The 16,295-nt window shown below is 43.6% G+C and overlaps 1 protein-coding gene across 2 annotated transcripts in view; it reads right to left on the bottom strand.

Annotated features, from left to right (window-relative positions):
- Window positions 1-848: 848 nt before the first annotated feature.
- The window catches only part of LOC138769675 (surfactant protein C-like), a 30,321-nt gene continuing 14,874 nt past the window's right edge, over window positions 849-16,295 (bottom strand). The window contains exons 3-8 of one of the 2 annotated variants that reach the window (XR_011359281.1): window positions 9,361-9,483; window positions 9,141-9,278; window positions 6,931-7,047; window positions 1,627-1,749; window positions 1,421-1,543; window positions 1,047-1,130 (exon numbers count right to left, since the gene is read on the bottom strand). Coding sequence is in view for 1 of the 2 variants with exons in the window: in XM_069948283.1 (XP_069804384.1) it covers window positions 1,041-1,130; window positions 1,627-1,749; window positions 6,931-7,047; window positions 9,141-9,278; window positions 9,361-9,483 (591 nt within the window). In the remaining variant the exon portion in view is untranslated. Of the gene's footprint in view, window positions 1,131-1,420; window positions 1,544-1,626; window positions 1,750-6,930; window positions 7,048-9,140; window positions 9,279-9,360; window positions 9,484-16,295 lie in introns of both variants that reach the window. The other variant, XM_069948283.1, reaches the window with a different exon arrangement.

Consider the following 16,295-nt stretch of genomic DNA (forward strand, 5'->3'; position numbering starts at 1 on the left):
GTACATCTTTATCACAAAGTCCAAATTTATTGTGATACATTGTATTATAAATCAAGTGGCATCAATAGCAGATCAAGCTGACAAGTGGGCAGGACTTCTGGTGCAGGCAGTGTCTGTAACACACTCAGCCTGTGCCAGAGGAGAGAGCAGGAGACAGAATTGCAGAGACCTACATCGATGGAGGAGCATCTGGGAGGTGAGTATTGCTTTTTTTTATTCTATTTACTGACTGGGGGCCATCTTCTTAAGGAGGACTACACTGGGGTCATATACTGGGGGGGGAATACTGAGGGGGGCCATCTACCAAAGGGGGCACTACACTAGGGGCCATGGTCTAAAGGGAAGACTACACGGGACCGTCTACTAAAAGGGGTACTACACAGGGGGGCATCTACTAAAGAGGGACTACACAAGGGGCCATCTATTATATGGGGGATGCACAGAGGGCACCATCTACTATAGGTGGACTACACAGGGGCCCATCTATTATAGGGGCTGCACCAAAGGTCATCTACTATAGGTGGACTACTCAGGAGTCCATCTACTATAGGGAGACTATACAGAGGGCCATCTACTATAGGGGCACCTACACGGGGGCCATCTACTCTATGGGGGATGCACAGAGCGCACCTACTTTAGTTGAACCTGGGGGGGGGGGCATCTATTACATAGAGAAAGCACACTCACTACTCTAGCGTGTCGTCTCTGTGCACTGGGGGGCGGTTAGGTGGACCCCCAAGCATCATCATCATGTACCCACACTGCCGACTATCACATGCCACAGCGCTGCCATCAAATACAAAATAAATCACGTCTGACAATAAAGACATTTCATTTATAAACTCTGTTTTTATTCTGCGCAGTTTTGCCGCCTTCAGGGTAAAGTATGGGAGGGGGGGGGGTTACAAGAGCAATGCAGAACAAGGATTCTGGTACATGTGGGTTAAGCAGCTTTATCGGTTATATTCATAGCCTGGTTCCTCTGAAGATCATAGACACAATCCCCCCATTAACAAAAGCTGTCAAAATCTGTAGTCTCATTACTTTCTTTTTTTTCTTCTAAACCTTATGAAAACGGAAACGTCAATCTTTAGCTTCCATTTAAACCGCCTGACCAGTCCTGGAGTCTCCTGAAAAACAAGCATCCTCCATTACATTGTAATATCATTGCCATTGCTTCACCCTGAAAATGGGAAAGACCCCTTAAAATATCAGTCCCCAACCCAACATCTGATGTGGGCTCTTTAGCTTCTTTTACTCTTGTATAAGGGTACTGTAGGTGACAACCATTAAAGAGGCTGTCTATGGAGCATAAGATGGCTAACGCCTTCTCCTTCCATTGCTGCTAGGATGGTAGCCTTGTACTGCCGGCCGGATTAAGGAAAAACTGATTTACATTCTAATTCCATATTTCCTTTACCTCCCTTACAACAGCTCGAGGTTAGGGCCCAATATAGTTTTCAGGTGTTAAAAATTTCTATTTGTTGTTTGTCTGGTTGTTTGCTGTTGACTCATGGGGTGAAGAAAGTCATAGGTTGTGCTGCTGTAAGGGAATATTATGTTACTATATTACCTGGAAATTACAGATCAGGAATAAATCCAAACCTCCATGGGCATGTGTCTTACCAATTTTGCCCAGTAGATGTCGACATTGCTGCAGAGAATGTTCACCATCATCCCCACATCTGCAGGTTGTGCCTTCTGCTCCTGTACAATGCTGTATGTGATCTGGTAATCACTGGATGTATTCTGAGCAAAAAATAAATAAAAATATGATATGTTACACAGAAAAAAAGTTACAAACTCCAATCATTTATTGCAGTCTGTTGCATCAGTGACCAGATAAAATTTCATGGTGTCATCTATTTGACAAGTTGGGGGCTCGATTCACACGTTGTAACAGTGCGGCTGTATTTGCGGCTGTAATTGTGCGGCGGTATTTTTGGTGGTTCGTGTGTATGCTTGGAAGTATAGGATATACGGCTGCACAGTGCACACTATGTATGAATCTACGGCCCTATCGTAAACGGACCCGTAAAAAATGAACAAGACCATTGTTTGCGGCTGAATATGCGGCCGTGGATTGACAGGCGGTCCGTACGGAGTACTTCAAAAATAGCCGGCAATGATGCCGAATGCCGATGCCTCTAATAGTTAATATATTAAATTAATCAAACACATTTTCTTTGTAATCAAGACACTTTCGTTGATCAATAATTTATTTCTAACGAATCCATCATTTTGCAATTAAATATACTGTTAAAAAAAATAGATATATAAATAAATGTATATTTATCTATATATTTTTTTTTTGACAGTATATTGAATTGCACAATGATGGATTCGTTAGAAATAAATTATTGACCAACGAAACTGTATTTATTTCAACGAAAATGTGTTTTTTTAATTAAATATTAATTAGTACAGGAAGCTCCATAAGCCGTTAATTCATATGCCGGCAATAGAGCATTCTGTACTAATCATCACTTTACTTTAATGAAAACATCAAATGTTTCTTCTAATTATGTTATGACAATAGCATTATTAGAAGAAACATTTAGAATTATATGTGCGCTCAGCTGATTGGCTGTTCGGCTCAGCGCACATATAATGAGCCGGTCCGCAGCACAGTGACTTCATTGTGCTGCGGACCAGCGAAGAGGACGCATCGGGGTGAGTATAGAGCTCTCCCCACCCCCTCCCCGGCACTGCACCCCTCCCAGCAAGGAAGGGGGGGTCACTTAACCCCTTCCTTGCTGGGATGGGTGCAGTCTGACATCAGTCTGGCCCCCAGGGGGTTAAGGGGGATGCAATACATCCTCCCTTAACCCCTTGGGGGTCAGACTGTAAGCAGCGATCTGTAAAGATGCTGCATACTGTAAGGAGCACAACACCGCTCACAATGATGGGTGTTGTGCTCCTGTTTGTGTGTTTTTGTGTGTTTCTCCCTTTTTGTTTTTCAGATATCGGTATCCTGGGGATTACGTCGGATTCCGTGGACTACGTCGATGACCAGCGTTTTTTTAATGTTTTTTTTAATAAAATGGTCAATGAGGGGTGTGGGGGTGTTTTTATTTGAATAAAAAAATTTGTAAACTTGTGTCTTGTCTTTATTTCTTTACTTTATAGACTTAGTAGTGGAAGCCGTCTAATAGACGGAATCCATTACTAAGTCGGGGCCTAGTGTTAGCCGGTATAAAATGGCTAACACTAACCCCCTATTATTACCCCAGTACCCAATGCCACCAGGGGTACTGGGAAGAGCCGGGTGCCAGTGGTCCCGGAGCGTCAAAATTGGCGCTCCTGGACCGGGCGGCAGCAGGCTGGTAAGATTTAGGCTGGGGAGGGCCTAAACCAATGGCTCTTCCCACCCTGGTGTTACCAGGCTGCTGTCGTTTGGTTTTTAACCCGGCTGGTTCTAAAAATAGGGGGGACCCTATGCGTTTTTTTTTAAATAAATAAATAATTAAAAAAAAACGCATAGGGTCCCCCCTATTTTTATAACCAGCCGGGTTAAAAACCAAACGACCGCAGCCTGGTAACACCAGGGTGGGAAGAGCCATTGGTTTAGGCCCTCCCCAGCCTAAATCTTACCAGCCTGCTGCCGCCCGGTCCAGGAGCGCCAATTTTGACGCTCCGGGACCACTGGCACCCGGCTCTTCCCAGTACCCCTGGTGGCATTGGGTACTGGGGTAATAATAGGGGGTTAGTGTTAGCCATTTTATACCGGCTAACACTAGGCCCCGACTTAGTAATGGATTCCGTCTATTAGACGGCTTCCACTACTAAGTCTATAAAGTAAAGAAATAAAGACAAGACACAAGTTTACAAATTTTTTTATTCAAATAAAAACACCCCCACACCCCTCATTGACCATTTTATTAAAAAAAACATTAAAAAAACGCTGGTCATCGACGTAGTCCACGGAATCCGACGTAATCCCCAGGATACCAATATCTGAAAAACAAAAAGAGAGAAACACACAAAAAACACACAAACAGGAGCACAACACCCATCATTGTGAGCGGTGTTGTGCTCCTTACAGTATGCAGCATCTTTACAGATCGCTGCTTACAGTCTGACCCCCAAGGGGTTAAGGGAGGATGTATTGCATCCCCCTTAACCCCCTGGGGGCCAGACTGATGTCAGACTGCACCCATCCCAGCAAGGAAGGGGTTAAGTGACCCCCCCTTCCTTGCTGGGAGGGGTGCAGTGCCGGGGAGGGGGTGGGGAGAGCTCTATACTCACCCCGATGTCGTCTCTTCGCTGGTCCGCAGCACAATGAAGTCACTGTGCTGCGGACCGGCTTATTATATGTGCGCTCAGCCGATCAGCCAATCAGCTGAGCGCACATATAATTCTAAATGTTTCTTCTAATAATGCTATTGTCATAACATAATTAGAAGAAACATTTGATGTTTTCATTAAAGTTAAGTGATGATTAGTACAGAATGCTCTATTGCCGGCATATGAATTACCGGCTTATAGAGTTTCCTGTACTAATTAATATTTAATTAAGAAAACAAATTTTCGTTTAAATAAATTCAGTTTCGTTGGTCAATAATTTAATTCTAACGAATCCATCATTGTGCAATTAAATATACTGTCAAAAAATAAATATATAGATAAATATACATTTATTTATATATATATTTATTTTAACAGTATATTTAATTGCAAAATGATGGAATCGTTTACATTTAATTATTGAACAATAAAAGGGACTTTATTAGACAGAAAATGTGTTTTATTAATTCAATATATTAACCATGAGACACATCGGCTATAGTGCAGAGGATCGCAAACCCCGGTAATAGCGATTCATGTAAACTGTGTTCCCTGCTTTCCCAGATGCATCCAGAGGTGTTTCCATCACTTTCTTAACATTTTATTTGTTATTTTTAGTTGAACCAGATTTCCAAGTAAATGACCGTACGTTTAACGGATCAGTTTTTTTTAACGTCCAGAAAAATAGGGTCAGCAACGTGTTTTGGTCCGCCAAAAAAAACGGATCCGTTTTTTTTATAATGGAAGTCAATGGAAAAACGGATGCACACAAATGAATCCGTTTTTTGCAATCCGTTTTTCATGCGTTCTTTTGCAGTGTGAACCTAGCCTTACTAACATATATCACTTCATTTACCAAAAATTACTCCTTTCAAAGGGAACCTGGCTCCCGACCCCCCTCTACAGCCCCCTATACTCACCTAATCCCGCCGGGTCCCGCTTCTGGAGATGGTCAGGTCACGGAGATCTCAGCCGCTGCAGCCCGGCGCGCGCGCTCCTCAGATGAGTCCAACGCTCATAAAGAATGACGGAGCGCTGGACTCTCCTGTCATTCTCTATAAGTGTTGGACTCATCTGAGGAGCACGCGCGCCGGGCTTCGGGCGCCGATATCTCCGTGACCCAAACATCTTCAGAAGCGGGACCCGGCGGGATCACGTGAGTATAGGGGGCTCTAACGGGGGGTCAGGAGCCTGTCACCCCATCACCAGGGGTGACAGGTCCTCTTTAAAGTGAATGTACCACCAGGAGGAGTGACTTTTTTTTACTTCCCTGTCGGCACCAGTGCAGGGATCGCGGTGGCGTGGTCCAACCATTTGCCTCACTCAGTGCCGGTGTTCTTCATGTACACCAGCCAGCTCTATGCACTGGAGGCAGGCCTAGAGCCCCCCAGTGTAATGATATCCCCTCCCTTCGGTGATGCAGCCAGATAGGATTTCTAATGAAGGCCAGCGGATCTTCCCGAGTGCCGGCCGCCCTCTGCAGCGTCATCCGAAGCTCAGCCGCGATTGGCTGAGCATAACTGTGCTCAGCCAATTGCGGCTGAGCAGCTGATGACGTGGCCGCGTCATCAGCCGCTCAGCCGCGATTGGCTGAGCACAGTTATGCTCAGCCAATCGCGGCTGAGCTTCGGATGACGCTGCAGAGGATGGCCGGCACTCGGGAAGATCCGCCAAGCTCCCGAAGAAGACGTCACTGCTGACGATCGGAGACCGTGGACGACACGATATGCGGTGAGTATAATGCACCACACTTCCGGGTCTAGCGTGGGTGGGGGGAAACACGGGGAAGGGGGCCATTCACAGACATAACATACATTACAAAGTTGTATAACTTTGTAATGTGTGTTATTCTGTGAATAATTTTTTATCGCCGGACAACCCCTTTAATTGCAAACCGCACCTGACCTGGGGACAAAAGAGGGGCAAAAGTGGCCATGTTTTTGTAGCGCTGGATAACCCCTTTAACTCCCCCCCAAAAAAGCTCTAAATTCCTGACCACTAGGGGTCTCACTTTACGGCAGACCACTGCCTTCCACTACCTGTTCTTAGGCAAAATCCAAAAACAAAAAAGGAGAAACTGTCCTCGCGCAGACCAAGTGTAAATTTCTAGTTTATTAATACATACGAATCCATAGGTAACGCGTTTCGAGAGTCTTATGCTCTCTTTATCAAACCTCCAGGATAAAGAGAGCATAAGACTCTCGAAACGCGTTACCTATGGATTCGTATGTATTAATAAACTAGAAATTTACACTTGGTCTGCGCGAGGACAGTTTCTCCTTTTTTGTTTTTGGATTTTGCCATTGATTACGCACACCTTGAGTCTGCGGTGGAGAGTCCTCAGCAGCGACCATCACTTACTCTGCTAATTTGAATACGCTTTATAGTGGTTGTGACTTCTCACAACCCCACCAGGTGAGCCTATACCTTTATACGTTGCATGATTGCCATCTACCCACTCAGTGTCATGCTATGAGGCGCTCTGCCTTGCGTTTTTTCTGTTTTTTCTACTACCTGTTCTTAGACCTACCTGTTCTGGCACCAGTTGATTTGAAAGAAATTACTTTTTATTAACTATTTTACTCTGCGGGATCTGACTGTGTCCCCTGCCCCCCCAATAGTCACAGCATTACTGACACTTGCCTGGGTCTTGACATTTTCCATCAGTGTGAGTATATCCTGTATAGATGGAGTCTGGGATCTCTCCATCCTCAGCACATGACACACACTGCTGTTCATTTTCCGGATCCCAATAAGGTTCTGTGTGGAAACAAGAAATAGCAGAATATTTATATATATACTAGAAAATGTACCCGGCGCTGCCCTGGTATAAAGTGTCAGTGTGTATAGAGGGTCCTGTATACCTGTAGTATAGAGTTGGTGGAGGTGCTGTATACCAGTAGTATAAAGTTGGTGGAGGTCTTGTATACCTGAAGTATATAGTTAGGGGGTCCTGTATACCTGTAGTGTATAGTTTGGGGTTCTGTATACCTGTAGTACAGAGTTGGTGGAGGTGCTGTGGCAGTGTTATCCAGTCACAGTATGGTGGTATTGGTCAGGTCTGGTATGGCAGTGTTATCCAGCCACAGTATGGTGGTATTGATCAGGTCTGGTATGGCGGTGTTATCCAGTCACAGTATGGTGGTATTGGTCAGGTCTGGTATGGCAGATTCATCCAGTCACAGTATGGCGGTATTGGTAAGATCTGGTATAGCGGTGTTATCCAGTCACTGTATGGCGGTATTGGTCAGGTCTGGTATGGCAGTGTTATCCAGTCACAGTGTGTCGGTATTGGTCAGGTCTGGTATGGCAGTGTTATCCAGTCACAGTATGGTGTTATTGGTCAGGTCTGGTATGGTGGTGTTATCCAGTCACAGTATGGTGGTATTGGTCAGGTCTGGTGTGGTGGTGTTATCCAGTCACAGTAAGGCGGTATTGGTCAGGTCTTGTAGGGCGGTTTTATCAAGTCACAGTATGGCGGTATTGGTCAGGTCTGGTATAGCAGTGTTATCCAGTCACAGTGTGGCCGTATTGGTCAGGTGTGGTATGGCAGTGTTATCCAGTCACAGTGTGGCTGTATTGGTCATGTCTGGTATGGCAGAGTTATCCATTCACAGTATGGTGGTATTGGTCAGGTCTGGTATGGCAGTGTTATCCAGTCACAATGTGGCGGTATTGGTCAGGTCTGGTGAGGCAGTGTTATCCAGTCACAGTATGGCGGTATTGGTCAGGTCTGGTATGGCAGTGTTATCCAGTCACAGTGTGGTGGTCTTGGTCAGGTCTGGTATGGCAGTGTTATCCAGTCACAGTATGGCGGTATTGGTCAGGTCTGGTATGGCAGTGTTATCCAGTCACAGTATGGTGGTATTGGTCAGGTCTGGTGTGGCGGTGTTATCCAGTCACAGTATGGCGGTATTGGTCAGGTCTGGTATGGAGTTGTTATCCAGTCAAAGTATGGCGGTATTGGTCAGGTCTGGTGTGGCAGTGTTATCCAGTCACAGTATGGCGGTATTGGTCAGTTCTGGTATGGAGTTGTTATCCAGTCACAGTATGGCTGTATTTGTCAGGTCTGGTATGGCGGTGTTATCCAGTCACAGTATGGCGGTATTGGTCAGGTCTGGTGTGGCAGTGTTATCCATTCACAGTATGGCGGTATTGGTCAGGTCTGGTGTGGTGGTTTTGGTCAGGTCTGGTGTAGCGGTGTTAAATGTGACGTGTGGAGCTATTACCTACCAGTCCTGATGCTAATTGGTGAGTGAGGATGGGGCGTCTTCAGGTTTCCTGTATACATGTACTGTATAGATGGAGTAGGGGGTCCTGTATACATTTACTGTATAGATGGAGTAGGGGGTCCTGTATACGTGTACTGTATAGATGGAGTAGGGGGTCCTGTATACCTGTACTGTATAGATGGAGTAGGGGGTCCTGTATATACATGTACTGTATAGATGGAGTAGGGGATCTACCAGTTATTACTGTGGATGTTGTGAGGCAGCTTCCCTAGCAACCACAACTCCCTGTGAAAATGAAAGCAGTAATCCTATTGGTTGCTAAGGAGATTTTCCCATTCATCTCTATGTGGCGCCGCTCTTCCCCCTCCCCCTCCTCTCCTGTACATCTTGCAGGGACGGGACCTTCGCTAAAACCTTCCTGGGCACCCAATGTATCTGTGTGCCAAATTTGGGGTCAAACGGTTCAGGCGTTTGGAAGTCTATATGGGACAGACAGACAGACTTTCATAATAGAATATGAAGATTGGAGATTGCTGATGCATATGAGGTCTGTATCATGGTGCATTAGACCACACAGAACAGCTCTTCACTTATATTCTATGCATATATTCTACATCTCACCCTCCGGTAATCATATAACACAGCACCGGAATAGTTTCTGCTGCTGACAAATATGGCCGCCATGTCTTCCTGCTGATTGACAGAAATGGTCTGTTGAACCCTCAGCCCGTCCCTGGCATTGAAGACCAGCGTCACCATCTGCAGGAGTAAAGGGCGTCTGTCAGCCATGGGCTAAAAAGTCAGATTTCCAGCCATCCCCTGTATCACTGGTAACACTCACCTTCTCCGTATGCTTCTGCGTCATGTAAACACCAATTAAAGTCGGAGCCACAATCAGCAACACCAAGAGTCCAATACCCACAATCCACCATTTCTTGGACAATGGCATCTGACACTTATACATCTGTGAGAAGGAGGAGGTGACCAGAGATAATGAGAATTAGTGGAGTTGGTGTGTGCACTGGATGTATACCCCTCACTGGGCGCTGCCGGCATTTTATGGCTATGGTATATGTTTTCCCAAATACATCTCATTTTCCTGGTCATGTGTTCAGTATTTCCCTGAGCACTTCCCTGTGCATATGGTAGTTAGCTGGACGCAGTATACACTATCTGGGCGCTGTATGCACTGTTTATCTGGTCTAAGAACTTCTTCTATGGTGGATTCTTTAAGGGCCCTATTCCACCGGACGATTATCGTTCAGATTATCGTTAAATCGTTCAAATCTAAACCATAATCGTTCGGTTGAAATGCAGTTAACGATTAACGACCGAACAAGAAATCGTTGATCGCTTTCTAAGACCTGGACCCATTTTTATCGTTGCTCATTTGCAAATCGTTCGCATTGAATAAGACGTCGTTCACAGTAAATACGAACGCAATAGCGAAAAAATAGCGAAGAAAAAACTATCGCAAATATGATCAGAAGTAACGATTATCGTTCCATGGAAATGAGTGAACGTTTTCAGGTCTTTCGCAAAAGCGGTTGTTTGAGATCGTTAATCGTTAACGATTATGCGAACGATAATCGTCCGGTGGAATAGGGCCCTTAGGGGCCATTAAGTGGCACAGTTACCATGGAGGCAGACCACGCACCTGCTACGGCTCACATCACCCTTGTCTGACACTCTTTGGTGGCCGGAGGCAGCATTGCACCTCTTTCCACAAGATGGCTACCCCCCCCCCCCCCCATGCACATACTCACACAACCCAGTGCAGTTCTCTCCCTCGGGTTGGCTCCAGGTGCTGACAGATTCCCTTGAATGGACTTTTCTCTTTACCTTATGTTCTTAAGCATAGGTGGGGCCTTTCCTGCACCATTTGTACAGTGTATATCTTAAAAAAGTTATAACTTTCAAAATCTAAATCAATAGTAGATGTGATATAGAGCAAGTTTGCAATTTACATATTTTTTTCACAGAAAACAAGGCACTTCCTGTTTTCTGACTTCTTTTCCCTCAAGAAACAGAAACAGTCAGAAAACAGGAAGTCCAGTGTATCTCAGGCCATCTGAGCGCTCACAGAGAGAAGGCAGTCATGTGATTGATGGACACATTGAGCTGTGACTCTCTGTAGTGGTCGGAATTCATGTGTTTAGTCTGTTTTTTTACAACCAGCACAAGTCAGAAAATCTGCCTTCAGGAGGCTGGACCTGGATACAGTAAGTATAGCTGTTATATAGCTGCCTTCAGGAGACTGGACCTGGATACAGTAAGTATAGCTGTTATATAGCAGGCTTCAGGAGACTGGACCTGGATACAGTAAGTATAGCTGTTATATAGCTGCCTTCAGGAGACTGGACCTGGATACAGTAAGTATAGCTGTTATATAGCTGCCTTCAGGAGACTGGACCTGGATACAGTAAGTATAGCTGTTATATAGCAGGCTTCAGGAGACTGGACCTGGATACAGTAAGTATAGCTGTTATATAGCTGACTTCAGGAGACTGGACCTGGATACAGTAAGTATAGCTGTTATAGAGCAGGCTTCAGGAGACTGGACCTGCATACAGTAAGTATAGCTGTTATATAGCTGCCTTCAGGAGGCTGGACCTGGATACAGTAAGTATAGCTGTTATATAGCTGCCTTCAGGAGACTGGACCTGGATACAGTAAGTATAGCTGTTATATAGCTGCCTTCACGAGACTGGACCTGGATACAGTAAGTATAGCTGTTATATAGCTGCCTTCAGGAGACTGGACCTGGATACAGTAAGTATAGCTGTTATATAGCTGCCTTCAGGAGACTGGACCTGGATACAATAAGTATAGCTGTTATATAGCTGCCTTCAGGAGACTGGACCTGGATACAGTAAGTATAGCTGTTATATAGCAGGCTTCAGGAGACTGGACCTGGATACAGTAAGTATAGCTGTTATATAGCTGACTTCAGGAGACTGGACCTGGATACAGTAAGTATAGCTGTTATATAGCTGCCTTCAGGAGACTGACCTGGATACAGTAAGTATAGCTGTTATATAGCAGGCTTCAGGAGACTGGACCTGCATACAGTAAGTATAGCTGTTATATAGCTGCCTTCAGGAGGCTGGACCTGGATACAGTAAGTATAGCTGTTATATAGCTGCCTTCAGGAGACTGGACCTGGATACAGTAAGTATAGCTGTTATATAGCAGGCTTCAGGAGACTGGACCTGGATACAGTAAGTATAGCTGTTATATAGCTGCCTTCAGGAGACTGGACCTGGATACAGTAAGTATAGCTGTTATATAGCTTCCTTCAGGAGACTGGACCTGGATACAATAAGTATAGCTGTTATATAGCTGCCTTCAGGAGACTGGACCTGGATACAGTAAGTATAGCTGTTATATAGCAAGCTTCAGGAGACTGGACCTGGATTTCTGGTAAGTACAGCTTTGTTTTACAGCATGATAGCAAAAAAAATAAAATAATGAATGTACATTGCAAACTTGCTTTATATCACATCTACTGTTGATTTCGATTTTGAAAGTTATAACGACAGGGACACTTTAAAACCATTACTGTTACTTAAATTGTTACAAAATAATAAAAATAAACAATATAATTGTACAAATACAATTGTATCCAATGTAAATTATACTGTGTGAGCTACTAGAACCACCAGTAGCTGCACACCTCTATCTGCTACTTTGTTACAGTGTATCAGGAGTCTAGGCTATTTGACTTACAGAGCATTGTCTAGACTGGACACCATTGTCTCCTGTTTTCTATTAGTTGTTCACACACAGTTTTTCTTTTCTCACCCTTCTTTCTCTGTTTTTACTATTAAATTCAAAGGACTTTTCAATTAAGCCTCATCCAAAGTCCAATTAGTAACCAAACTAAAATAATGTGCAAACACCAAGAGGAGGCCAGACAGCCAAATGACGTCCGTTATTTTAGACTCAAAATAACGGACGTCATTTTAAACGGAGATGAAAAAACGCTGTGTGAACATAGCCTTAATCTGCATAAAACAGCCAAGTTTTGGCATCAAAATGACGGCCGGCCTAAAAAGCATGAAACAGGGCAAAAAGAGCGGATGAGATAAGGGGATGAGAGATATACTCACTGGAGGCTGCATGTTGATTACTGACTGTTTCCCTGCTGGATGGCGGACGGCTTGTAATGCTGCTTTTATAGATGAGATAGGACTGGGGTGACTAAGCCGATCAGGGACATTTGGAGGGAACTTTTATTATAATCCTTCTGTAATATGAAGCCCTGGACCTGATCCCATGGAGAGGTGACACCACCTAACATAGAGGCTTCCCACTATATACCTTGTACTGTATAATTTGGTATTTGTTACTTTGGACAATCCTCATTCTCTGATCACAATGACTTACTATAGGGTTGTTTTTATAGGAAGAGGATTAGGTAATACAATAATACGCAGTGGGGTTTGTCAGCAGCAACTTCCTATAGTAACTAATACATCCAACTTATTGGATTACAGAAAGTTCTGCATCTTCATTGACTTTGTTTTTAAATTTCCTCATCATTTCAGGATCTATTCTTGCTGTCAGTGAGTGAGGACAAGCCTATAAGAGTAGCCGCACATATCTTTATCCTACTTATATATATGGAGAGAAAGAGAGAGAGAGATCAATAGATAGTACTTTGTGTTGTGTGTAGGGGAGGGGGCCCCCATATAGTTTTTTTGCTATGGGGCCCCATGAATCCTAGCTACGCCCCTGCAGCAGATGATATAGCTGGTCTGTACTCTTGGCGGGATAATATACTTGTGTAGCTGGTCTATCCTTACTGTCTGTTCCTTGGGTTGGATCTGTCTTTCTTGGCACACAACACTTATGATCTGTATAGAACTGTCCCGCTACCCTCCTGAGCCCACCTTTCCACTATCCTTAATTTTGCTACGTGTTCCCCTGAATAGTGAGAACAACAAAAAAAGGCGAGTGTACGTGGGGCGAACGGGAAGCCATGAGGGGATTGGAAGATTGCCCAGAAGATGCGGCAGATCTTAGTGTAAGATCCAGGCAATTGTTTGTTCTGACAACTGCACAACCCAGAAAATTAGCAAATTACTGATCATTATTATTATTATTATTATAGACTCCAAAGTCGCCCGTTATTCACAGCACACCCGCCCAAGCTGGCAGCGGGATAGCGCCCATAGTGTTATCACAGTGAACCTTGCCAGGCAGTGACATTCCACCTTTGCTTCTTCATTACAACAGCCACGTTTGTACATTAGTTCTTACTCTTATTCTGACAGTTTGTTCATGAACTAGGTGGATCTGGATGAACAGGTTTTTTTTTTTTTTGTTATAGAAACAACTATATTTTGTAAGAAGAAGACATGATATCAGCTGAAGAATATTCAGCTACTGGGAAGGATGAAAGGACTGACAGAGCAAAACTACAACTCCCAGCATTAGCCTGAATTTGTTCCAATAGTGTTCCCACACCTGTGTGCAGCAGCATGAAGGGAGTTAAGGATCACAAGGTGAATGTGCACATATTATGGCAAAAAAGACACCAGGGCATGATAGGAGTTGTAGCTTTGCAATAGCTAGAGACACCTATTGGGAATGTATATTGTACAGAATGTATATTTGATGAGAAGTTGTCAGGACAAGATAAGAATTGTAGTTTTGCAACACTTGGAGAACCACATGTTGACAAATGAAATGCACCAGTGGGTATGTATGTATGAAATGTTGTCAGGGCATGACGGGAGCTGTAGTTATACAAAAGCTGCAGAGTGGAAGGTGTGGGATTACTGTTACAGAGAGTTATAGACTATAATAATAGTTGTGTGAGTAGTATGGTATTCCAGAGTGTTGTACATTCCTTTCACCAGCAGGTGGCAGTGTGTACCCAGTTATCTAATTATTCATCTATAGGATCCTATACTGTGACTGTAGTAGAATCCTCGCTGTGAAATGCAAGGTTACTGCTACATATAAAAGCAAATATGTCACTGTACATTTCTATGCTTCGATTCATTAGGATTCATAGGTTTTACCCTCTATGCTGTTTGTAATAAATAAAGCAACCGTATAAACAGTCTTCATAACAAATTGCATCCTGTTTTGTGTACACAGCTCCCAAAGCTAAGCCATGTGGCCATGTGTAGTCTGATGTAGTAGTCATGTATTACACCACTGCCTGATCTGTTACTAAGAAGGAACAGACTGTGCTTGATGCAGAATCTGACTACATAATTTTTTTTTGTAGTCTGTAACCATGGAGATAAAAGTTGCATATCCTTGCATAGTAAGCTGGGTTCACACTACGTATATTTCAGTCAGTATTGTGGTCCTCATATTGCAACCAAAACCAGGAGTGGATTAAAAACACATAAAGGCTCTGTTCACACAATGGTGAAATTGAGTGGATGGCCGCCATTTAATGGCAAATATTTGCTGTTATTTTAGAACAACGGCTGTTATATTGAAATAATGGCCGTTATTTACTGTTATATGGCAGCCATCCACTCAATTTCAACATTGTGTGAACAGAGCCTTTCTGTGTTTTTAATCCACTCCTGGTTTTGGTTGCAATACTGACTGAAATATACTGACTGAAATATACGTAGTGTGAACCCAATCTAATAGTATAAAAATACAGGAGGGGACTTTAAGGACTATTCGCATTATTATTTTATTCTTTTTTGCAGCAGCAGCAGTGACCACACCTTGTATAAATGACTATTATTCTGGCCTTATAGGAGGACTCAGGTGACCTGCATTTAGTTGCAGATCTGCAATTGCAGATTGCAATTTACTGATCTATAAAATGTAGTCTGATCCACAAACATTACATCAATAATACATGTAAATAATAATAATAATAACCGTAAATAATCGTAAATAACAATAATACATTTAAATAATAATAACAACCGTAAATAATAATATTAACCATTAATAATTATAATAATAACATGTAAATAATAATACATGTTTATATAGTGCCGACATATTCTGCAACGATTTATAAGTCTGAGGGTACAAAATTCAGACATTACAGAAAGACAAATAAACTTTTCAAAAAGAGGCGTCAGGACCCCCATAAGAGACAGACCCCAAATATACTATAATTACAGTGACAGTCATAGGAGCTCCCCAACAGACCCCAAATATGCTATAGGGATAGTCACTGACACAGACCTCCACAACAGAGACAGACCCCAAATATACTATAATAGTGACGGACGCGGGACCCCCATAACAGAGACAGACCCCAAATGTACTATAATAGTGACTCCCCAACAGAGACAACCCTCTAATATACTAGAACAGTGAAACCCCAAAACGCTCTATAATAGACAGACCTCAGACATTATAATAGTGACAGTCACAGAACCCCCATAACATAGGCAGACCCCAGATATACTATACTAATAGTGACAGCCCCAGGACCCCCATAACATAGGCAGACCCCAGGTATACTATAATAATAGTGACAGCCCCAGGACCCCCATAACATAGGCAGACCCCAGGTATACTATAACAAGAGTGACAGCCCCAGGACCCCCATAACATAGGCAGACCCCAGATTTACTATACGAATAGTGAAAGCCCCAGGACCCCCATAACATAGGCAGACCCCAGATATACTATACTAATAGTGACAGCCCCAGGACCCCCATAACATAGGCAGACCCCAGATATACTATAATAACAGTGACAGCCCAAGACCCCCATAATATAGACAGACCCCAGATATTCTATAACAAGAGTGACAGCCCCAGGACCCCCATAACA

Source organism: Dendropsophus ebraccatus, chromosome 12 (genome assembly GCF_027789765.1).
Source record: "Dendropsophus ebraccatus isolate aDenEbr1 chromosome 12, aDenEbr1.pat, whole genome shotgun sequence".
Classification (NCBI taxonomy): domain Eukaryota; kingdom Metazoa; phylum Chordata; class Amphibia; order Anura; family Hylidae; genus Dendropsophus; species Dendropsophus ebraccatus.